We start from the raw sequence: 25,020 nt of genomic DNA, 5'->3' as shown, positions 1-25,020 counted from the left end.
CCCCCGAAAGCAAACCTCAGGAACTTCCAATGACACGGACGGATGGAAATATGGAAATATGCGTCCTTGAGATCTATCGTGACAAACCAGTCCTCGGACCTGATCTGTGGCACGATTTGTCTCAATGTTAACATTTTGAACTTGAGCTGCATGACTGACTCGTTCAGAACTCGAAGATCTAAAATGGGACGCAATCCCCCGTCCTTCTTTGGAACTATGAAGTACCGGCTGTAAAACCCGGTTTCCCTATTGGAGGGAGGTACATATTCTATGGCCCCTTTCTCTAACAGAGTGTTTACTTCCTGTTCCATAACCAGAACCTGCTCGGGGCCCACCACTGTGGGCAGGACCCCCATAAACCGAGGTGAGCGTTCCTTGAATTGTATCTGAGACCCTTTTTCTACGGTCTGCAGGACCCAACGAGAAACATTTGACAGTAGCTTCCACGCTGTCAAAGATTCTACTAGAGGTACCAGCCTCTCGAGACTGGTTTCTGGATTTTGTTGCTGTTGAGTAGTCAGTTCGTCGCCCTGTAACGGCGCACCGGCAGGGAACGACCGAACAGACTGCTCTAGCACCCTCCTCAGAGGGGGCGGGCATCCCGAGGCCACTACGTTTCCGAGTGGTCCTTGAGATATGTGCTCGCCGGAGACCGCTGCACCCTGAAACACCGGAGGCGGCAGGGTTGGCAGACCGGTCCCCTGAGGGCACCGAAGAGAGACGGGCACCGTAAAACGAGGTGTTGACCGCTCTGCTTCGGGGGGGACTAACCTCATTTGTCCTGAGCCTTCGGACGTCAGGACTTTTTCCCAGCAGCCTTCTTGGCGGTAATAACGGTCCGCAGATCCGTTTTACCCCTCGAAGACTGCTGGGTTTGAGAGCGCCCTCCGTGTCCCCGAGATTTTTGTGGGGGAGCACGGGAGGAAACGCTCTGTTTCTGAGTGGCACGGTGCTCAGCGCTCTTTTTAGAGGAGTGAGGCTGCTCCCGCTCAGCAGCCTCATAGAAAGAACGGCGGGGGAGAAGTTTCTGAAGTGCAGCTGCCTGTTTCGAAGCTTCTTGAGATTTAGCTACAGCACTATTAACTGCATCTCCAAATAAACCTTCAGTGGAAACCGGTGCATCCAAAAGAACATGTTTTTCTTTGTCCTTTATATCACTTAGGTTGAGCCACAGATGCCTCTCAGTGGCCACCAGGGCTGCCATAGAGCGGCCGATGGATTTAGCCGTCTCCTTGGTGGCCCCTGAGAGACAAATCTGTGGCTCTACGCAGTTCGGAAACAGTATCGGGACCAATACCCCCGCCCTCTACAAAATCACCCAATAATTCTGCCTGGTATGCTTGCATTAGGGACATAGTGTGCAAACACGCTGCGTCTTGGCCGGCGGCGGCATAAGCTTTATGAACCAGGGAAGAAGTGAATTTTACTGGTTTGGATGGTAATGCTGGAGCCTTCAGAGAAGATGCCGTTGCTGGAGAGAGATAGCTGGCAAGCGTCTCCTCCACCCTCGGCATCTCCCCATAACCATGCTCTATAATTGTGTATAGAGGAGTAGTGGGATGTTTGTGCAGTATATACTCTGTATGACACTGGTTTTCCCCACGATCTCGACACCTCAGTGTGGAGATCGGGGAAAAACGAAAGGCTTCTGCGCTGAGGCTGTGCACGAGATGGCAGGAAACGTTCGTCGAGCTTGCTTTTCTTCTGGCCACTCAATAGATAATCGCTCGACAGCTCTTGTTACAACATCAAGCAATTCCTCAAACGCATGAGACTGAGGTGGCGAATCCTCAGACCAGAGATGGGGACTCGAGTTTGAGACTCGGACTCGAGTGCGACTTAAGTCGCACACAGCGTGACTTCAGACTCGACTTGAGACTCGTCCTCGAAAGACTTCAGATTCGACTCGGACTCGAGCTGCGGGACTCGTGAACAATGTTTATTATTAGGAAACGTCTGACGAGCTCGCTGTTATTCCCCTCCCTCCGTTACCTATAACCCTTCTACGTAACTGCGGCGCGCGGCCACACATGAGAGGACAACAAACATGTCGACTGCACCGGCCACTGGCTGCTGTGCCATTCATCGTAAGCTTTGGGTTTAAAAACTTCAACAGAACTGCCAACTGTCACGTATTCACCGTGAGACTCACGCGATTGACACTTTTCACACGCTCTCATGACACACATCCATTTTCTCACGCACAGAAAAATCGCGAAGCAAAGAGGACACGGAGACCGACAGACTAGACAGAGCAGGTACTTATGATCTAAAAAAAAATCTCAGCTCTCAAATTCTGTCAATTCTATTACGAAATTCAAACAATAAATACCGTTTTGGCACTTGTAAATGTGACGTGACAGATCCATAGACAGTATATAAACAGATCCCTAACGGCACGTGAACCGACCCTTTCTATTAGCTAATAGTAAATAAACACGACGCTGTTGAAAGATACAGTACAACTTACCGAAATGTATATTCCTCATACATGATATCGATCAATCAGTGTTTTTCATCCACGGAAAGGGGTCAATAAAAGTATATTTTTATAATAGTATATTTCACATCATTTGGTTCGTTGCAATAGTGTTTTGCATTTAGCTACAATGTGATGTTTTGCAGTTTTGCACTAAATAGGAGTATGTCAATTTTAGTACTGTAAGTGTAAGGTATAACATTTTTATATATTTGGTCTTATAGCCCCACAGAGCCAGCACAATAGGAGCCAAGGCCTTTCATTATAATTCAGCGACAGACAAGGTAGTCCTTTTTCTTCAGAAACTAAATTTTTGGTCTGTACTGTATGTTCATGCTACAAGGCAAAATACAGATATTAACTTAAAAGTAAAGCATTCTTTGTGTTTTTGTCATGTTGCAATAGCCTGTTTACATTGAGTATATACCAAAATCAAAGCTGATACTGTAATAAATAAAGGAGTCATAATAACATATTACATGCTTTGAATTCCTTATAGCAATGCAGTGTTCCAAGTAGCCTGGATGGGTCGCTGTACGTGATGCAACACTTATTATAACCACAATAGACTTGAGACTTGACTTGGACTCTAGCTCAAAGACTTGAGACTTGACTTGGACTCTAGCTCAAAGACTTGAGACTTGACTTGGACTCTAGCTCAGAGACTTGAGACTTGACTTGGACTCTAGCTCAGAGACTTGAGACTTGACTTGGACTCTAGCTCAGAGACTTGTGAGCATCTCTGCCTCAGACTCAGCGTCAACACTAACAACATCCAACTCCTCAGAGCTGGACAATTGCAGTGTTGGTGCCTCCATCGGGGCGGAAGAAACCACAGCGCGTGCTTCCGAACCCTGATGAGAGGCACTGGGTCTATCAGAAGGAGACTGAGATAAGGCAGAGCCCGTCTCAGCATCCACTGATAGATCCATTTGCGAACCATTTGCGAACCCCAGGTCTGTGATCGACGCCGTGCCTCGGCAGCGGCGGGACCAGAGCCCTGGGGAACGCGATCCTGAGCGCTCTGGAAGAACGCCAGGCGGGATCGGAGCGTACGCGAAGGCAGCGCGTCACAATGCTCACAGCCAGCACTCTCGAGTGCTGACTGACTGGGCATGCTCCTCTCCCAAACAAGCAACACAAAGGATGTGAGTGTCCCCACCCGTTAAATAACGCGGGCAGGGGTGCACACAGAACCTATACTGCTGCTTGCTCGCCATACTGAATATATATATATATATATATATATATATATATATATATATATATATATATATATATATATATATATATATATATTTGATATAGACAGACAACACCAAATATACAGAGACAGATTTCACACAGAGCGCAACTGAAGACTCAGAAAGCTTTCGTTTTCTGTTTCGGGCTGGCTTTTATAGCTTCCTGGTACGTGACGTCACCCGCCTCTGACGTTCCGCCACACCATTGGACTGATTTTACATGTGCTTCAAGACGTCATCACGCAAAGCGTTCCCCATAGCGTCAATTTCGACGCAACACGAGTTCCCTTGAAAGGGAACCTGTCAAGGTCATATTTCACTAACCACAACAAATGAATATACTCTTAAAAATAAAGTTTCCATAAGTTTTTTTTTACGCAGCAATGCATTAGATGAACTATTTTAGTTCCCCAAATATCCTTTCAGTGGTCAGTTCTTAAAAGAACCACAATATTTTTCTTAGTGTGTTTTAAAAATCTAAAGAACTTATATTCTATATTCTTATATTCTATACACTATAAACAACCTTTTATGGATCGGAAAGATTAATATCCTCATTGAGCACATCAATGCCAATAAAGAACCTTTGTTTTAAGAGTAAAGTATACGGTAAATATAGAATTATATTTTGCTTTTAAAACAAAGATTCACATTAAGAGCGGCTGAACATGTTCATCACCAAACAGTCTCGAAGTTTAGGGAAGCTCAGTTTATAGCATCTCCTAAAACTGTGAAGAGCCCTGTTTCCATGGGAACCGCAAAGCAATCGAGATGTGGTTCCCAACCTGACATTAGTGAGATCCCACGGCACCATCACCGTCTGTAGGCAGGAACTTTAAACCTCATGACTCCCGGAACAAAGACTTACAAATACACAACACAGAACGACTAATAACTCATTACTGATGAAACACTCACAGTGATGCAATTCATCCTTTTGGCCACAAATGTTGAGCTAATTATTGCTATATTGCACTTTTTTTGTGTGTGTGACAAATCCCCAACTGTAATATATACCAATCCTTTTCAATCCTGACCTAATTCAATACAGGCAAGCCTTCTCTCCTCTTCTGACATCAGTGTTTTCACAGCGTGGAACAAGTGAGGCGTGAGAATCCACCGCTGTGAATCTATTACTATTGTTACATTCACTGCAGTATTATTGATTAACTGCCTTCCATAACAATTAAAAGCTTGAAGAGAGTAAACACAGCCTTTTCTCAATGGGTGAATCGCACAAAAACACTTCCAGGTCGCATCTCAGCCCAAGATCTGGGATTTTCAGAGGCACGGATCCATCCTCCATCCTCCTCATTTGCAGCGAGTCTAATTTCACAGTCGCTGTTGCGTGGCAGGGAAGTTTTCACCTGACGTCGAGATTATTATCTTGCGTGTCAGACGAGGCATTTCAAAAGGAGACTTCAACGGTATTCTTGGCACAGAGTCACTGTCAATAAGAAAAACCCCTCAATACATAATTTAATTTGTATGTTAATGCATGAATTCAATTTGAATAATGTAGAGGGGCTTGAATGGGTTTGCATTATGATTTTAAAAAATACAGTAAAAACATTTGAGCATTACTGGAGACATCTTGCATGCATAGTCTAAGCTGCATATAATATAGAAAAGCCATATATTTTATATACATGCGCTATCGCATCTGCAATGCTGGAAAATGCCTTTGACAAATAGGCTAGAGGATAATAAATCTCACAAAAGAACATATCCAGGTATTATTTCATTCAGGAAAATGTTTAAAATTATATTGAAGGTCATGATAACTAAGCCCACCAATAATACTCATTACTGCGATGAAAGAAAGTGATTTATTATCCGCATTTGTAGGATTTGTTGTATTTCATTTGCTGATTAAAAAAAATGCATTGCAGTTATTGTTATTTATTATTCTGATTTTGAGGTCAACTGTGATCATGGTCCTGAGCCATACCTAAGAATGCCAATGGCCGGTGACTTACAGAAATTTACCAGCTATTAATATTTTATACTGGTTATGACACAGACATTTTAGATACCAGTGAAAATTCACAATTCACTATTCCCAATTTCGATACCACAATTAAAACTACTAGCCTAACTAATATAAATATAAAACATTATTAAAGATGACTAACAGTAGTTTTCAGGTTGAATAATCAAATGCAAAATAACACTGGATATAGTCTTCACTGTATAAATTTAACAAATTGATCCTTATTAAAGTCACACAAGTTATTCAGTCAAGAGCAGAGTGTTTTGTTTTTAGTCTTTTTTGTTTGATTAACATTAAAAACTAATATTAGGCTGCAGTCACTTTAAAGTAACAACATGTAACTTTTCAACCTTCATAATATATTTCCAAGACCCTTGTGATAGTACATCGACTTACAATAGGTTGAATGAGACGTCTGCCAGAGCCTGACGGGGTCTGTATCGCTTTTACTGGCACTATGTAACTTCGGGGTGCGGGTAGTAACCAGCGCTCAAAAAGAACTACAAAATTCGACTGCTTTACGGCATACGTCACTTCGCCCACCACTTCCTCAAATGTGGCCAACCAGCGCGTTTGTTTTCGTACGTCTGTTTTCGTCATGGCTGAAGCAGCAGCGAAACGTAAGAAGCCAAAGGTTTTGTCGGAGTAGAGTCGGAAGAGGAAAAGGGAGAGTGATAAACTGAAAGGCAGGACGAGGATCAATATTGGTCGAGCGTTTGCTGGCTGGCGTGAGCTTATGGAGGAGGAGAGTTACCAGACCGATGCTGACTTGGCCGTCATGCTGTTGAACTAGTAAGTAACTGTAAATTGCTTGCATACTATCTATAGTTTTTCTAATCTGTTGTCTGCCTGGCTACGTTACGGAAACTATCTGGTCCTCCATTTATTTATCTTCATGAATCAGCTAGTAGATGAGCGAATTATCAATCTGGTAGCTAGTAAACACTAACATGGTAGTTTTAGATGGTTAGGATGCTATCGCTATCATTCTCGTTCAGATTTGAGCATTGCAATCGACATGCAAATCGCAAATGTTTGAGTTAAAATGTTTAGTCTAATAAACATGTATAAATTATGAAAGGGGGAAGATTAATATTATCATTGCCCATATGAAAAAAACCTGCATGCTTCATATACAGTAACCGTAAATCATTTTACGACAGCGGTAATGGACAATTCCGCTTCCAACCTGTAGGGCGACCGCAGAGGAAAAGTTCCATGTTGTTGCTTTAAGAACCAATGCACGGATCCAGTACACTGATACACATCTTTCTCTACTGCTTACGTTCTTTTAAGCCATGTTTATAAGGATACTCGCCGAGACGATATTTTTGTACATATTTTTTGTGCATTTGTCCATTCAAACGCAAGAAGACGTGAAACCAAGCTCAATTCAGTATCCGCGCGCTGTCTGATACGCGGCTTTCTGAGCGCGCACTTCGGATGCTTGCACACACAAAATGTCCACACTTTGCATGAGTAACGAATTGAGTTATTTTTCACGTCTTCTTGTGCTTGACTATTTAAATGACCATGGCTTGAACTCTTGAGATGATGTCCCGAGTGTAGACATGTGCCGGTATTCGGTAATGCGATAAATCGCGGTAATGAATATGCACGATATTGTTATCGCGGGCACTTCAAAATACCGTGAAAAATAATAGATCCGAATTTAGATTTTTAGAACGCGCATTATAGCTTATTTTCCATCAACCGCTTAAACAAACTGCGCGAAACACGTGCGCACTCTGATGTAAACAATCGCCACGTGTATAAGCATGCGGCCGGTGCGCACTTCTAGTCTAATGTAAACAGTCCTCACATGGAGAAGCAGCATGGCGGAAGGAGGAACGCCGCCGCCTACAGTCTATGGCCGCCGCCGATCTATCCGGATCCATCCCGCTTCTAAAACAGAGCTGCCAACTCGACGCATTCAGCGCGAGACTCTTCACACGCTCACGCCACACATCCGTTTTCTCACGCAGAGAAAAATCGCGGAGCAAAGAGGACACGAAGACCGTCAAACAAGACAGAGCAGGTTACTTTTGATATGAAACAGTAGAACAATTGTGTCACAGAACGTTACATTTAAACTATTTAATGACCAGCAGCATGTTAGATGACTAAAACATATAGATAAAGAGGAGTATTTTGCTGAATATGTGCACTGCACTTTTTTACATATTTATTATATTTTTACTTGTCATTACATAATTGTTATTATAATGAAAACTGCATTATATTTGATTTAATTAGTTATTTGTAACCTTTAATAATACCAGCTGATAGGGCTCTATATGGTTACATGGCATTATGTGAGATATTTTTTTTCATGAGAAAAAAATAACATGTGGGCTATCTACTGTAGCCTTCCTAATATTTATCCAAAATAAGTCAATATTGAATCAAGATTTAAATCAAATCCCAAGTATTGAATTGAAATCGTTAAATTTGTGTTAAGCAATACAAACAGTAGCCTACCAGTCATTGTACCATGTAATCATTGTAACATGTTGTCACTAAACTTAATAAAATTCAGTTTAGTTACCAAATGTTTTGACAATCACAATTACACCTTGTGATGCAAGTTTTATTTTATTTTTTACATCCCCCCCAAATCCATCTGTTTCTCATGTGCAATTAAAATACCGTGATAATACCGTATACCGTGATAAAAGATCACTCAATTAATCGCAGCATGAAAATGTGATACCGGCACATGCCTACCCGAGTGTTGTTCATGTTTGTTCTCACAACATTGCATTGTTAGAATTCATAAAAATGTTACCGGCCTACTGGCGATTGACACCGTTTTTATACACTAGCCAACACCGATTTTTCCGAGTGATGACTTTAGGCCCTGCACTGACATGATCCAGCTGAAGAAAACATCCGCTGGTAAAAGAGAAGAATTTCACTGCATCAACTCCATGATGTTGAGCCAGAAATACAGACTGAAGCCCAGCAAACAAGCAGTAAAACTATGTCCGAGAGCAAATAAAGGTCTTAAGTGTCAAACACTGCGTCAAATCTGGACTTGGCACGGGTCAGTTGTGCCCAAACTGCATCCTACATGTACACTATTAAAAAATAAAGGGGTTTTCGCAGCGATGCCATGGAAGAACCATTTTTGGTTCCCCGAAGACCATTCAGTGATCAGATCTTAAAAGAGCTGTTTTATAGTGTTCAGGACATTTTAATAATCTAAAGAACCTTTTGTGTGATTCAAAGGTTCCATGAATGTTGAAGGTTCTTCATGGAACCATTGATTCCAATAAAGAACCTTTATTTTTAAGAGTGATGATTGCAATGCATATTTATAGTCAACGTACATGTCTTTGTTCATATATTTTATCATAGTTATATTCCAAAAAAAAAAGAAGTGATAATTTACACATTTTGTCACACATAACCAAATTCAGTGTTATATTTTGATGCATGTTCCAGTTGTGATAAAATCACATCAGGAAACTTTACTATCCCTTAAATAACAATTAAGACAACGTCATTATTTGAACAAAACACACAGAGCCTCTTAAAGGGATGGTTCGGAGTAAAATCAACCTAGGGTCCTTTGCACCATGACCTCGAGCCAAACACCCCCCAGAAGCCTTTTTTCCCTTAGTTGAACATTATTAAAGTTAGATCTTATTTAGAGATATCAGCCGGATGGTTTAGTGCAGGCGCTAATGGATCCAAGGCTGTATCTCGTAAATTACCCCACTAATAATGCCTAGAATGGTACCAAACTTCTACAGTTGAACAAATAGGTTCTGTACTCATAAAACGAGGCATTGGAAAGTTTGTAAGTACATCAGGAGTTTATTTAAATAACACTTGCCTGACGGCTCATGCTACCGCTAACCCGGACGTCGACATCACTTCAGTGGTTTGGGAAAAGCAGAAGTCCTGGCAGAAAGCAGTCCTGGCAGTCCTGGCAGAAAGCGATGCATAAGGATGTAGTGTAACGACGAATTATTATTTTTTCCGAAGTGTTGACAACTTAATGTTAACTAATAATTGTTGTAAACTGGTGCTACCAACAAAATATTAGTGCATTCCTGGAACTGGGCGTCGTTACACTACATCCTTGGATCCATTAGCGCCTGCACTAAACCATCCGACTGATATCTCTATATAAGCTCTAACTTTAATAATGTTCAACCAAGAGAAAAAAGGCTTCTGGGGGGTGTTTGGCTCGAGGTCATGGTGCAAAGGACCCTAGGTTGATTTTACTCCGAACCATCTCTTTAAAGGCTTGTTAATGTGCAATAATGATAAAGTAAGTAAAGAATCTTCATCAAACATCAAAATCCTTCAGTACTAGGTAGAAATCAAGGAGCTTTGATTCTCACATCTGCTCAAGATCTTTCCTGTGGATTTCCTCCAGATATCTTCTCTCTCTGATTCTGAAGACATCACAGAACATCAGATGCCACTCTCATGTTTAACCAGTGTTAAACAAAACCTCCCTGTAAACATGTTTATTTGGTCTGTTTCAGCAACTTTCTTATTCTTGCATGCTATATGTGAAGTTGAGTCTTTAGATACTCATAAAAACAACACGGATTGAAAACAGCTATGAAAACGTGACACATGAGGATAATAAAGGAGTGAAATACATATATAGCATACTTTATTCTAACAAAACAAATTTGTCATGTCATAATAAATTTAGAAAGCTTCCATTACATGAATCTGCCAGTGATAACCATTTATTATGCTAAAAACTGTTTTTTCATGTCCAAATATATTTTGTACATGGAAAGTAAAATTAATTTTGACAAAGCAAATGTATCCAGGTCTAACAATATATAATAGACATATTGCTGAACTGTATGACACCATGCAAATTTCTTGACTATATTTTCTATGAAATAATAAATAAAGCACATTACCCAAAACAGTTTGAGTAAAATATTAATAGCACACACACTTAAACAAGCAACAAAATGTGAAGACGTTGACATTGAAATAAAAAAGGGAAAGACTATAGCGCTATCTGGTGGACATTTGGTAAATTGCATATAGCTGTTGGATGTTGAATTACATATAGCTGTATGAATTACCAGCTAGTAGCCTTTCAATAACCATTCATAGTGCATGCACCTCATATTTATGGTATTTATATGCACATTAAAATGCACTGTAAGTATGCACACTGTAAGTAAGGAAAACTGTAATCCACTGAACATTATAACAACTGACCATCCGATAAACGAATGTCTTCAGCCAAAATCTGAAGTCACTAGTACTAGCCACTAAAGGAATAGTTGAGCCACAAATGAAAATACTGTCATTTACTCACCCTCAAGTTGTTCCAAACCTGTATGACTTTCTATTTTCCTGTGAAGCTTAAAAGATGATGTTAGGTTGAATGACAACCCTTATTTTCATTGCATCTGTTTTATGATTTTCTATTTTCAAATGTTCTGATGGTCGCTGTCCGCGGTGCTGAATCTGAAATGGGTCAGAATGACAGCTGTCAATCATTTTATGTTCACAGACGCCTTTATCCAAAACGACATTGCATTCCAGATATACATTTTATCATGATTAACACCAACACAATTATTGTAATCATGAAAAAAGACTTAAGACTTAAAACAATAAATGGCAAGATTTTATTGTAACAATAACTTACACTGTTTTCACTGAAAAAAGTATATGATCAATAAGTTATGACATAGTAATGACAAAAAACTTTTTTTTACAGTGCGTTAACTCATCAGAATAAGTTAAGCAATTTTCTACTTTTTATATAAGTTATACAAGATTTAACAAATTATTAAGTCAGTTTAATGTAATGTAATTTAAGTTTAAATGACTTAAACATTAAGACAAGTTGATTGTACTTAATTTAAGGCAGCAACTTCAGTGTTGTTTTGGTTTGAAAATCATTGATGAATAAATTGAGAAGTTGAATGAATAGTCATTCAACTTCTCAAAATAATTTATTCGTCAATAATTAAATTAAAATATTGTTGAAAGTGCAATAAAGATTGTGACAGAGTAAATTAACTTGCATTCTTTTTTTTTTTCCTTTTTTTTTTTTTTACTATAATTTGTACTCTTAATTTCTCTAGAAGCGTGTGAATTTCAATGCGCTCAGTTGTCGACATCTGCTGTCAGGAGCTTCACGAGCACCACCACCACCATCATCATCCTCATCCTCCCCACCCCTCAACCTCTCCCTGCGGGAACGACAATATCCAGCTCTTAACATTCCCAATTCGGAATTGCAAATCCTCGCCAAAGGAACCAATTTGAGCGGCACAAACCACATTCTTTCTTAAATGGCGTCAGAAACGCGTCTCACGCGCGCGTTATCGTACAGGAGGTATGGCGGCTAATCAGACGCGCTGTGAATCTGTATCAGTCAGGCTTTCAATGCATGTGCTTGTCTGTATTGTCATACGACCATACGATCGTTGTCATTTGAAAGATGCATAAATTGCCTAATCAAATCGCAGGTTGTTGCAAACGGAAGTAAGCGATGAAATTCGATTTCAAAATGCATGACGGAATGGACAGGCGGGTTTGAATGCGAAGGCTGGGTTGCATTGGGGTGCGTTTGTAACCAGTGGATGCTGAAGAGTCTGGGGAGAGTTTGAGGTGGTCATTGTTCCAGCCATGTCTCCTCCAGCATCTGCTGCGACAGCCAGTGAGAGCAGCACCAACACTGTGTTCGAGGACGACACGGACGCGACGAGAGAGGAGGTACTCAATATCTCACGCGGTTTTCATTTAGCAGTCATGACGATGCGTGAATAGCGCGAGATAACCGAGACAAAAACTAAAGATCCCGCTGTGTAAACATGAGCATCGATGTGCACAACATGGAAGCATGCAACAATAGACATCACTGCAGTGAGAACGCATGAGCAGAGATTGGCTTTATCAAATAACAAACGGTCGAACAGGCTTTGTTATTGTATAGTACAATCCACGGATGCATGATTCTACATAACAAATGACACCCAGTGTGATACAGAGTCATGTCAGACATGAACAATATTTATTGATCACATATTCAACCATTGATAGTGATAAACCAATATATTGGCCAGGCCAATATTTAGTAGTGCAAACTAAACCAGTCTATTATGATTTGCTGGTTAGTAAGCTGAAAAGTGTGCAAAACAACAACAACAACAACAACAAAACAGCATTGGGATATAATTTATTGTTTCAGATCAGCAAACCAGTTTGGGCTTTTTTCAATAAGGTTACATCAAGTTCAAAATCTCCAAACAGCTTTCTGTATTAATACATTTATTTTAGGGAATTTTGTAATAAATATTGTAGCAAATATTGTTGAAATTAAGTTTTCGTTTAATTTCACAGAATTTAGATTGTTAAATAGGGAGGCCCCCACACACATTCATACACAAATACAAAAGTTAATAAATGTATAAAAAGGAAAGAAAAAACAAAACAAATGTTTAAGCATTTTCTTTTATGGATTTTTTTTATTATTTTAGTAAATATTACAGTCCTGCTCAAAGTGTAGAGCATTGGCGCTGGCAACGCCAAGGTCATGGGTTCGATTCCCAGGGAAAGCAAGAACTGATAAGAATGTAAATGTGTACCTTGAAATGCAATGCAAGTCGCTTTGGATAAAAGTGTCTGCCAAATGCATAAATGTAAATGTAAATGCACAGTAAATATTGTTCACAGAGATAAAAAAAAAGATCCAATGACATACCAAAGAGATATCAAATGTACTCTCTCTCTCTCTCTCTCTCTCTCTCTCTCTCTCTCTCTCTCACACACACACACACAGCATATTAGCCAATAAAGGAATACAATTCTGCATTTTCACATCTTGCTTTCAAACATGCATGACATGGTATTTGCATAAATCACTGTACTCACCGTTTCCATGTCCTTTCTAACTCTCCTTTGTTCTCTTTTGTGTTTGACGAGCAGCAGAGGCCCATGAAACAGTCACTGAGCAAGTCCATGTGCAGAGAGGTGTTCTGGAAATGCCTGCTGCTGTCTATGCTCATGTACGGCTGCATGGGAGCCATGGTGTGGTGCCACGTCACCAAGGTCACCCGGTTGACCTTTGACAGTGCCTACAAAGGGAAGTCCATGATGTATCATGACAGTCCCTGCTCAGACGGCTACATCTACATCCCACTGGCCTTCCTCATCATGCTTTACGTCGTTTACCTGGTGGAGTGCTGGCACTGCCATGCCAAAAATGAGCTTCAGTACAAGGTGCACGTGGAGGGAATTTACGAAAGAGTCCAGAGGATGCAGCAGGCCAAGCCTTGCATCTGGTGGAAGGCCATCAGCTACCACTACGTGCGGCGGACACGGCAAGTCACGCGGTACCGCAACGGAGACGCGTACACCACCACGCAGGTGTATCACGAGAGGGTCAACACCCATGTAGCCGAGGCAGAGTTCGACTACGCCCACTGTGGAGTCAAGGATGTCTCCAAGCAGCTAGCGGGTCTGGAAAAGTCAGCCATCACCAAACTGAGGTTCACTAAGTGCTTTAGCTTCGCCAATGTGGAGTCCGAAAACTCCTATTTGACCCAACGGGCACGGTTCTTCACCGACAACGAAGGATTGGATGATTACATGGAGGCCCGGGAAGGGATGCACCTGAAAAACGTAGACTTCAAAGAGTACATGATTGCCTTCTCCAACCCAGACCACCATCCCTGGTACGTCTCCAACTGGGTCTTCTGGACAACGGCCTTTCTTACCGTATCCTGGCCGTTACGGGTTCTGGCGGAGTATCGCACGGCTTACGTCCATTACCGTGTTGAAAAGCTCTTTGGTGCAGACTACATACCTGTGACGCCCTGCGACGAGAGACCCTACTGTAGACGCATCCCGAGAGTCAACACCATCGACAGCACCGAACTGGAGTGGCACATTCGCTCCAACCAGCAGCTGGTGCCGAGCTACTCCGAGGCGGGTCTGATGGACCTGGCACAACGCTCAGGAGGCGTCAGGCAGAACTGTGAACGCTGCCACCGCGCCATCAGCAACTCATCCGTGTTTTCCCGAAGCGCCCTCAGCATCTGCAACGGCAGTCCTCGCATCCCCTTCAGCGGGAGCCGCTTCTCCTTGGGAAGACTGTATGGTTCTCGCCGAAGCTGCTTCTGGAGAAGCGGGAGCGGGAGTCTGGACGAACCCGAGAGTCCCAGCGAGAACACGCGATGCCTGTCCGGACGGATCAACGCTGATGAGGAAGACCCACCAGCCTACCAGGATGCGCTGTACTTCCCGGTGCTCATCGTCCACTGTAATGAGAGCTGTCCCAATCACCGATCCTTCCATAGGAACAGCTCATGTGTGGAGACTTCGTTATGATTGATCTCTTTAGATACATCCATTACCAGTCAAAATACTTTTAATGCTTTTAAAAGAAGTTTCTTCTGCTCACCAAGGCTGCATTTATTTGATTAAAAACACAAACACACACACACACACAAAAAACTGTAATATTATGAAATGTTATTACAATTTAAAACAACCTATGTTTTCTATGTGAATTTATAGTAAAGTGTAATTTATTCCTGTGATCAAAGCTGAATTTTCAGCATCATTACTTCAGTCTTCAGTGTCACATGATCCTCCAGAAATCATTCTAATATTATGATTTGATGCTCAAGAAACATTTTGAAAACAGTTATTTACATTTTTATTTCAGGATTCTTTGATGAATAGAAATCTGATTTGAAATAGAATCTTTTGTACAGCACAATATTATAATTTTTTTATTATTTTTGTGTATTTTTAATCAAATAAATGCACCCTTGGTGAGCCGAAGAGACTTCTTTTAAAAACATAAAAAATCTTACAGAGCCAAAACTTTTGACTGTTAGTGTAAACCACTGAAAGAAGCAGAACATCAAAACGTGAGACCTGAGAGCCTATTGAAAAATCCTTAATATTCGACTTGTCCTGTTACTCAGGAATCATTTATTGGAATATGTATCGGCCCACAACACTGTATGCTTACAACGACAGACGGAACAATTCTAAAATAACTCCAGTAATACAAATTTACAGCAATAATGAAAACAAAGCATTGGAGCTCTTGGTACAAGGAATCATTTTCATTAACTGGCAATCTAGGAGAGCAAAAACGGGCTGTATGTTCTTGACTGCTATAAAGAACAATCGCCACATCTACAGAGCAAAAACCTGGTCCTTTTTCTACAAGTACGACCAACTTTTCACCTTTATGGACCTTCTTAAATGTTGCACTTGAAGTCAAATCGTCTGTAAAAGAATGTTACTTTGTTTCTCTCACATAGTGGATTCCATTGGACCATGACATGTATGGTTTACATTCATATATGAACACTCCTTCTGTATACGAGAAAATATCATGTGTTATTTGTACTTTTACTGTGATTTAACTGCATCAGGCAGAACAATATTCAGTAAGGTTATGAACTGTTATGGCGATGTTCGCAACACTGCATATCTCAAACCATGCGACACATTTCAGGCTATGCAACTATTAACCTCTGGTATGTTATGCCTTTAAAACGTATATATACAATTTACAATGGAATGTATGACTGTTGAAGCTTTTCTTTACATCGCTTGTATGTAGTGTACAAACTATCCAACAAGGACTGAATTATTAATTGAAGGCAGACATGCACAGGCTTGTCTATTAGTGAATGTTTTACAGTTTCAATAGCCGGCAACCGCTCTTTTACTTGGCCGTAAATTGCAGTGGATCCGAGCAAATGCAACAGATCAAGTAAACATACAGTACAAGAGAGGGAAAATACATTTCTTTATGCAGCTGTACATTTATTCATTGGTTTACAGCCATTTGATAATCAGTGCTGTGTATAATATTATCTCAACTCTTTTGGATTGACTGTAACAAAGGTGCAGCTTCATTAAAACGCCATTCATCAACACGGTTTTAAAGTATCGACCATCAAAAATGGCCTAGAGTTTTCCAAAGACATTTTTTATCTCTTTCATGCAGACGATCCGGATATAGCCTGTATATCTCTGATCTGTTTATCTGTCGCGTCTAAAGGTTGCAAAAGCATTTATCAGTATTGCAACCTATCACTTTTATACTGCCTATAGATAACGTATTCCATATCATGAAAAACTCAAAACATCATCACTATGCTTTATTCATGTAGCAACCATTAAACATGAAAATTGTTGTGTTAAATGGACATAAACTCACTGAATAAACTGCTTGTGGATACACAGAAATGAGTAATCACTGTGTGTAAAATAAATGTGTGTGGGGTGTGTGTGTGTGTGTGTGGGGGGGGGGGGGGGGGGGGGGGGGGGGGGGGAGAGACAAAATACAAAAAATACAAATCAAAAACAACTTCACCTACACTTAAAGTCATTCCTGTTCAGTTATTGTTGTCATTTAAGTAAGTATTACTAAAAAACTAAAGAGTTTTGCAGTATTCATAACTTTATTATTTACAAAATGTCAAGAAAATTGCCAGAAGTTCATAAAGAGCTACATGAGGATGCTAGCAACTTAATTTTCATATTTTTGAGCATCTTCTTGTCAATGAATGTTGATCTTATCAAACTTAATTTGAGAGAAACGAACCAACACCACAAAACTCCCCAGAATTCATTAATATACTTATCAATTGATAATACTTAATAATTGCTGCTGATTACACACCAAATGATTTCACGTCCTGAAGGAATAGTGCAGAACACGAAATCCAGGGGGAGGAGTTGGATCTCCCACCTTACATATACCTAAACCTACCCATCTCCACCCCCTGATCCCTAAACCCACCCCTAAACCTACCAATCTCCACCCCTTAGATCTGGATCCAACTCCGCCCCCTGGATCTCATGTACTGCAGTGAGGTGCTACTGGATTATTGCCCACTGTGCGGTTATGAGAACACACCTCTAGATGGCAGTGCAGAATGTGTCACATAAAATATCATCATGAGTGATTCTACTGTATAAACATGACTTATCATTTTGTTCTCTAATTGCAGTAAGAAGAAAAAAACTAAACAGTAATAACCAGTTGTTTCAGATGGCTCCACACACAGAATACAAGATTAGAGAGCTTCTGTTTGAACACGGTAGATGTGTTTGTCAAGTTCATGTGTGGCTCTGTTTCCGTGTTTAATTCAGAGAGAATTTAAACACCAAGAATAACTGGTTTTGGATGACTCTACATAGAAAGACTGGAGAAAAGCAAAGCTAGAGGTATTGAAATTTCTGTTTGGACAGATGGTTCAGTCATAGTGATTTCAAATGGCCTTTGTGAACTATTGATCAGCGCTGACACAGGGAAGTGGAAGTCTAATGATTTTGTTATCAAGCATGTCCCACCCTGAGTACACACACAGAGACAAGGCAGTCTGTCGGGTAGGGAAGTGAAAGAATACAAAGGTTCATTTACATAGTCTTTTTCTGACCCAAATGCATTTGCTTTCCAAAACATTACATCCATAATAAAACAACTCAGAAAGGTTCAAGAATTATGGGCCATGGTAAATGAAAATGGTACAACCACAGGGTCAAAGAGGTACCCTGTAAAGAGGACATTGTGAACTAAAGCTTCAGTGGCAAATTAGTTGTAATTTACTCAGTTTGACTTCTGCTCGCCTCAGGATGAGCTCAGAAAAGTCACACTTATATAAGTATATACTTATAATAACAGGATACGATTCAGAGTTTTTACTTGAGTAGTTTTTGTGGCTAGTTCTAATTTAATTTTGGCGCGTGGAAACGTGTTGCAATAAACAGATTCACTAATTTGCATATGACTTTAGTCTTGCTGAATCGTTAACTAGTTTACCCACCTTTTCGCGTGGCTTGGTGTGCCACTGCCAACCGCTAATCGCTAATATCCACTTGTTTGATCCATTGAGATGACTCGCGAATTAACTAATTCCACTATGGCGAAGGTTGAGCTAATGAGATCCTCATCGTAGAGACGTTTTTTTTGGTATGATTTGCTGAGAGAACGGTCGTTACGTCGTAATGTAATTAATATTAAACAAGTCAAGCTTTCATTGTAGTGGGATTCGTTCATCCGTCTGTCGCGCGCTTACCAACATCTGACGCTCAGCCAATCAGCGAGGCCTATTGATCGAACGTCTGGGTATTTAATTAGCATCCACGAACCAAGCCTTTACTGTAGTAGGATCCATTACTCTGATTCCAGAGTTCATTGAATCGAGTTATTTTCGGCGTTAGACTGCATTTTACTGTAACTGTAAAGTAACAATTTGTCAAAAACATGCACGACAAAGCAGTGAATTGTGAGGCATAATTTATTGTTTGTAAAAAGTAGGGGAGAGCCGGGACAGTTGAAACACTTTTCAGATAAATGTCGTTTTCTAAGATAAGGTTACAGATAGATTTTTTATTTTTTTGTGATTAACAACTCACATATGTGTTCTCTTAGTATCATGTGTTATTCGGTACAAATATAGAATGATTTAAGTAAAATATGACTTTGAACGGGAGTTGTGCTTTGTTTCAATCGTCCCGCCTGTGCGGGACGGTTGAAACACAGGGGTGGGACGGATGAAACATAACAGTTTAAATGGCAACTATTCATCTAATGCTTATTTTTGTGAACAATACCTGACAAGTAACTTATGTACATATTTTTACAAACATATTTTGTCATTTATTTTCATTTAAAGGTTCATATTAACCATTTTTGTTCTGTCGCCCAATAAACAATAGGCGATAAGCATATGCGCATTTTGTAATCTTTCTAATGGGCTATTTTGACGAAGACAGACAAATCCGTTTACAATTAATTTTCTTACATTTCTTCCTTGAGTCATATTGAGTGTTTGCTAGTTGAATAGCCTGTTATTATGAAGAAAACGAGGTCAACCAGACGACGATAAATGAAATTTATTGAATATTTAAGATTGGACAATTGATGATTATTACAGAGATAGCATGTGTTGCGTAATTGAAAATTAATTTGCATTAAAAGAAACACAAGTCTAGAAACAGTATATGAATCTATGAACAGTATAGGCTATGACCAGGTTTAACGGGCAGGATGCGCGGGCGGGACGGTTGAAACACTGTTTCAACCGTCCCGACAGCGCCTCCTGTCATTTAAACCTCTTTTGCTCTTAAACTAAAAAACTCTGATATTGCACACTTAAGGGTGTGTTGCAGTACTAATACACCTGCCGTATTATCATTACAATGGAACATGAAACAATAAATCCAACTTGTCAGTCAAAACAAAGTACCGCACGAAAGAATTCACTCACCGCACTCAAAAACAGCTTTGCGGCTTTAACTCCAAAACGACACGACGTAAAGAAGAAATGTTTTCGCGGGTATGTTAGGCATTGCGTGCTGTACGTGCTGACGAAATTTGACGTACATGACGTGAGTGGTTTTCAAGGAAATCTCAGTGTTTCATCCGTCCCGCGTTTCAATCGTCCCGGCTCTCCCCTATGTAGCATTCGGCAAAAAGATCTTCCAGTTTGTAAACTGTGTAAGGTTTGTTCATCTTGTCAATGGTGCTATTGAAGCAAAACTAGATTAGTGTTATCTGAATGAAAACTTTAAACAACTCCCCACACAATTAATTCTGTATTTAATAAAATGCACAATCCAATCAATCACCCTATGCACAATCAAATAAATTATAGTTGTTAAGCCTCCATTTTGAAAATGTCCCAAGTATGAAAATAAAGCAGATTTCTTTATTTTATTGCTGTATGTTATAATTGAGGTCTGAGAAGTCTGTCCAGGATCCTCTTCTCGTTCTCTGGCTCATGAGTACATGGTGAGATGCATCCACTACAAGAACAGAGTTATGCATTATGATTGTTATTAATATTACTTTGAATTCTGATGCATGAAATATTTGTTTAAAAACATTACTTCATTTTCTCCCAGCATCATGTTTCGCCCCCCAGCAGCGAGTCTCTTGAATGTTTCTGGTGATGATAATAATAATATTACAGTGAGTGACAGCGATTAACAGAAATCACCCAGACATTAATATCTCTACAGACGTTAGGTGTGGATGTTATGCTTTCATTGCATTATCTTAATAAAGCATGCGTCACAAATGATTTATGAAGTTAACTTATCTATCTTAGACATGATAGCTCAAGTGCTATTTTTAGGATTTAAATTGCATACAATAGTTGAGATCTGCACTGGCTATATCTAGTACAACATAATAGGCTATAGACTCACTGGCCATGCAATCCATGCGCAGGACGAGGACAACAAAGTTTTCTAGTGTAATTTCACCACCAGCATCACCATATCGGAGAGCCATGAGATTCAGCATACTGTCACTCAATACAAACCCTTGGAAAAAACAAAATGAAAAAAATATGAGCAGATTCATTATGTTGGTTTGTACATTTGGTGATTAAATGGTTTTATGACTTTAGTGAGTTACCTGAAGCCTTAAGAGCATTTCTGAGTTCATTCAGAGACAGACTTCCAGTGTGTGAAACATCCATGCCATAGAAAATATCCTGAGAAACAGACCAGAAAAGCAAATGCAACCAATTTTATATATATAATGTGTAATGTAGAAACAATATGGACCACTGAGTCACTATAAGCAAAAATGTGTTCTTTCAACTTCCGATGGATCGTTTACCTTTAGAAAAACGGCTCGTTTCCACAAACGAAGACATTCAAATTCACTGAGCCTTCCAGTGACACTGAGCTGTATTGTTGCGTTAAAGAGCATTATCAAAAAAACTTGTAGAATGTGATGAATTTGAGTTTTGTTCCAGATTTACAAATGGCAAACGACAAACACAAGTGTCTGAAAGCCTTCATAATAGAGGATACATCCATCAGCGCCACCATGCTCTTACACAAATCCAAGCTGAATCCTGTGGTTTTCTGTGAATGTCCTGCGAGATCAGATAAAAAACATTCGCAGAATCACAGATGACTGGAAGCAAAACAGGAATAAAGGCTTTAAAAGTATTTCTCTGGAAGGTTCAATCATCACCTGCATAAAGATTCTCATTCAGAAGTTTTTGAAGCTGCTCAGCGTCCACTTCTCCGTACTTACAGAAACAGACATATAATCAGATAGCAGATAAACAACTTCCTGTTCGATTGAAATATTTGGGGTCTTTAAGTTGCTTTTAGTTGTATATCTGATCATAATCATTCACATTCCCTCATAATCCAGAACTGTTGGAGAGTCACATGTACCTTATCTGCATATTGTAGAAAGAGCTGGAAAGAATCGTCAGTATCCCTGGGAATCATCTGAGGGAAATTGAGAAAATTTGAAAATACACTGTATTTAATTTCAGAACACATATATATGTAACATGTAAAAAAACAACAAAAAACATATATATATATATATATATATATATATATATATATATATATATATATATATATATATATATATACTGTATATACCTTAGTTCTTGTTATGCCATATCCAGAACTGTCTCTGATGACACAAAATCAAAATCTGTGTATAGTCCAACATTACATTATATTATAATACTAAAAACTTTAAAATGCTGCATGTGATTTTATGAATGAATGAATGTTTCTCGTATCCTAGTTTAATAAGCAGAGACATCATAAACACGTTTGTTTGAGCATCTCGACCAGCTCATCACTTCATGTTAATAATGCGAAGGCTTACTCAATGACGGCTTCTGTCTTTGAATAGACTGTCAGAAGGAAGGATGAAGCTTCATTTGGCTGGAAAGTTGAAGGAACGATGAGGTACTCGCCCGCTTTGAATCGGAAAAACTCCATGATTTCCCGAGCATTGATGAAGGCTTCGTTTTTTCCAACAAAACGGGTGTTTTTGAAGAATGAGGCAGGGAATTTTTCCCTTTGGTCCTTTAACTGGAGAAATAGTCAAAATGTTGATTATTCTGTCTCTGCAAAACCTAAAATACAACCAAATGTATCAGGAACAGGTTCAATACGTACATGAGCTGGCACCTGCAAGAGTTTCAAACAAAACAAAACGAAAAAATGTTCAAACACTCAATATTGCATTCAAATGAAGGTCTTAAAATATACATGATAAGTTTTCAAAATGCTTTTTACAAACCTCATAAATGTTAAAGCCAATATGGAAATTTGTTGCCAAGTGCCTGTTTCTCTTGTGAGATTTTTGAATGAGAGACACGAGGAGATTTGGAGAGCGTTCATCTCTAGGGTCTTCAACTGTCTCCTTAAGAGTCACACGAAACTGGGGATTCTTTGAAAAACTCTCTATAAATGCAAAAGAAGAAAAAAGAGAGACGGGTAATCTATAGGCCTATTAAATAAGCATTCTAGCTCAGACTCCTATACTATACGTTTAGTAGCCATTGTAACTTCACTTAAAGGGGTGGTTGATTATAATTTGACTTTTCTAACTTTAGTTAGTGTGTAATGTTGCTGTTTGAGCATAAACAACATCTGCAAAGTTACAATGCTCAAAGTTCAAAGCAAAGGGAGATATTTGCTTTTAAAGAAATCGCTTTTTAAGAACTACAACAAACGGCTGGTAGAGACTACACGAGCTTCCTCCCGGGTTAGTGACATCACTTACCCTAAAATTTACATAAACCCCGCCCCCAGGAACGCGATTTATAGATTATCATGACAGAATATGCTAATCAATGACTAGATAACTACACATAAGCTTCATAAATTCATCAACTAACCATTCAGAAATTGCTTCTACATGTTGTCACTTCTTCTTGAGTCTCTACATCATTGTCTGACTCCGGTTTGAACATAAAAGGCTAAAAGTTTTTTGAAATTTTCAGTGTGTGTCTGCGTGAGGTAAAAGGACACAAGCTGTTGAAGCTCCGCCCCCTGTGCCGGGAGCAGCAGCTCATTTGCATTTAAAGGGGCAGACACAAAAACTGTGTTTTTGCTCACCCTCAAAAATTGACAATTTTAACATGCTATATAAAAATATCTGTGGGGTATTTTGAGCTAAAACTTCACATACACACTCTGGGGACATCAGAGACTTATTTTACATCTTGTGAAAAGGGCATTATACCACCCCTTTAAGAAATATACAACTTTAAAAAATATCTTAAGTAAAGATTTAAGATACAAAGTTTCTGGAATACTGTCAAGCTACCATTAATCATGCAACCAATAACACAATATCTTGCTTAAACTTGACATGCAACTAGTACCAACTACATAAAATCCTGGAATGTCTGTCAGCCAGTGCTTGAAGTGAGCTGGTGTCCGGAGAACATGACCTACCTCTCCGGTTAACCGACCCACACTATATTATATCTGTTTAGGGTTATAGAGTGTATGGAGACAATTAGATGACAGAAAAAAAATGCATTTCAATGCTTTCGTTCGTTCACTTTTGCGTTCTCCAAGGAAGTTTAGAGAGCAAATGCAAACTTTGATAAAAAGTTCACAAGCGAACGCAAACAGCATTTTCCAGCCATCTCTTATTTTTCCTGTAAAAGAGCAAGTGAGTAACCACATGGGAATCACCTAGGCGATTCTACTGCTTGCTGTTGTGCCGAATTTGAACTCCTGACAAATTATTAACTCCCTCGTTGAGACCGCTACCTGTTTGCCTAATCCTAACCCCACATCTAATCCTAAACCTACCTATCCTGGGGACTCAGGGGTCATAATCTGGCGGGGGTCAGAATTCGACACAACACCGGGAATGATTCTTGCTGGCCAGCAGCCGGTATCTCTTCTGTTTCTTCTGTTTCTTTTGTCTCTCCAGAAATGTTGAGTAATGTAAAGGGAACATGGTGATGTATTTTTTATCTGAACGCAATAACATAAAGCAATAGACTCTTCTTTAGAGTCAGTTCTTCTAACGAATTGTTCAAAATAACTAACGATTGGTTTGAATCAGTCTGGCAAATCCTTTGAATGAAGTCATACTGAATCCGTCCAAGCTGTTATTGAATGAGCATCTGATTCACTTTCTGAACTAAAGTTCTGTCATCACATGGTAATGAGTATGACAATGTTGATGTGTTTGGTCTTGATGGACAAGTAAGGGACTTGCTACTGCCAATACACACACGACACGCAGCAGTGAGCAAGTAAGACATGCTGCTCCTGTAAAATATAGCATACATGAATAACCGTAATAGATCTATACAGGTGGAGCTGGGGAAGTGTAGGGTTTTCTAAAAGTGCGTTGCAACTGCTACAGCAAATGCTGACAAGTATTTGAAGGTTGAGCAGCGAGCTCATTGGCTACTGATACAGCAGGAACCAATCAGCTGTGCCCTATAGAGAATTATGTTATTGCAAGCAGATTGAGTTAAGGACCCATCAACCTGCGCCATGTAGAATTTAAGAGA

At 39.7% G+C, this 25,020-nt stretch overlaps 2 protein-coding genes across 2 annotated transcripts in view; one reads left to right on the top strand and one right to left on the bottom strand.

Moving 5' to 3' along the window:
- Positions 1-11,843: 11,843 nt before the first annotated feature.
- tmem151bb (transmembrane protein 151Bb) lies at positions 11,844-16,930 on the top strand. Its single transcript, XM_082142904.1, has 3 exons — positions 11,844-12,056; positions 12,190-12,436; positions 13,649-16,930. The coding sequence occupies exons 2-3, from the start codon at positions 12,350-12,352 to the stop codon at positions 15,050-15,052; spliced, it is 1,491 nt and encodes a 496-aa protein (XP_081999030.1). The 5' UTR covers positions 11,844-12,056; positions 12,190-12,349; the 3' UTR covers positions 15,053-16,930.
- A 3,232-nt stretch (positions 16,931-20,162) lies between these two features.
- The window catches only part of LOC309479612 (calpain-1 catalytic subunit), an 11,386-nt gene continuing 6,528 nt past the window's right edge, over positions 20,163-25,020 (bottom strand). Inside the window, exons 11-22 of the mRNA XM_082143773.1 lie at positions 22,776-22,939; positions 22,652-22,663; positions 22,356-22,564; positions 22,121-22,154; positions 21,902-21,958; positions 21,693-21,750; positions 21,527-21,591; positions 21,330-21,398; positions 21,123-21,201; positions 20,912-21,028; positions 20,591-20,646; positions 20,163-20,506 (exon numbers count right to left, since the gene is read on the bottom strand). Of these exons, the coding sequence (XP_081999899.1) occupies positions 20,480-20,506; positions 20,591-20,646; positions 20,912-21,028; positions 21,123-21,201; positions 21,330-21,398; positions 21,527-21,591; positions 21,693-21,750; positions 21,902-21,958; positions 22,121-22,154; positions 22,356-22,564; positions 22,652-22,663; positions 22,776-22,939 (947 nt within the window). The 3' untranslated portion in view covers positions 20,163-20,479. The remainder of the gene's footprint in view (positions 20,507-20,590; positions 20,647-20,911; positions 21,029-21,122; positions 21,202-21,329; positions 21,399-21,526; positions 21,592-21,692; positions 21,751-21,901; positions 21,959-22,120; positions 22,155-22,355; positions 22,565-22,651; positions 22,664-22,775; positions 22,940-25,020) is intronic.

Source organism: Leuciscus leuciscus (assembly GCF_965113295.1).
Source record: "Leuciscus leuciscus genome assembly, chromosome: 17".
In the NCBI taxonomy this organism is placed as follows: Eukaryota; Metazoa; Chordata; class Actinopteri; order Cypriniformes; family Leuciscidae; genus Leuciscus; species Leuciscus leuciscus.
This window is presented reverse-complemented; position numbering and strand designations above follow the sequence as displayed.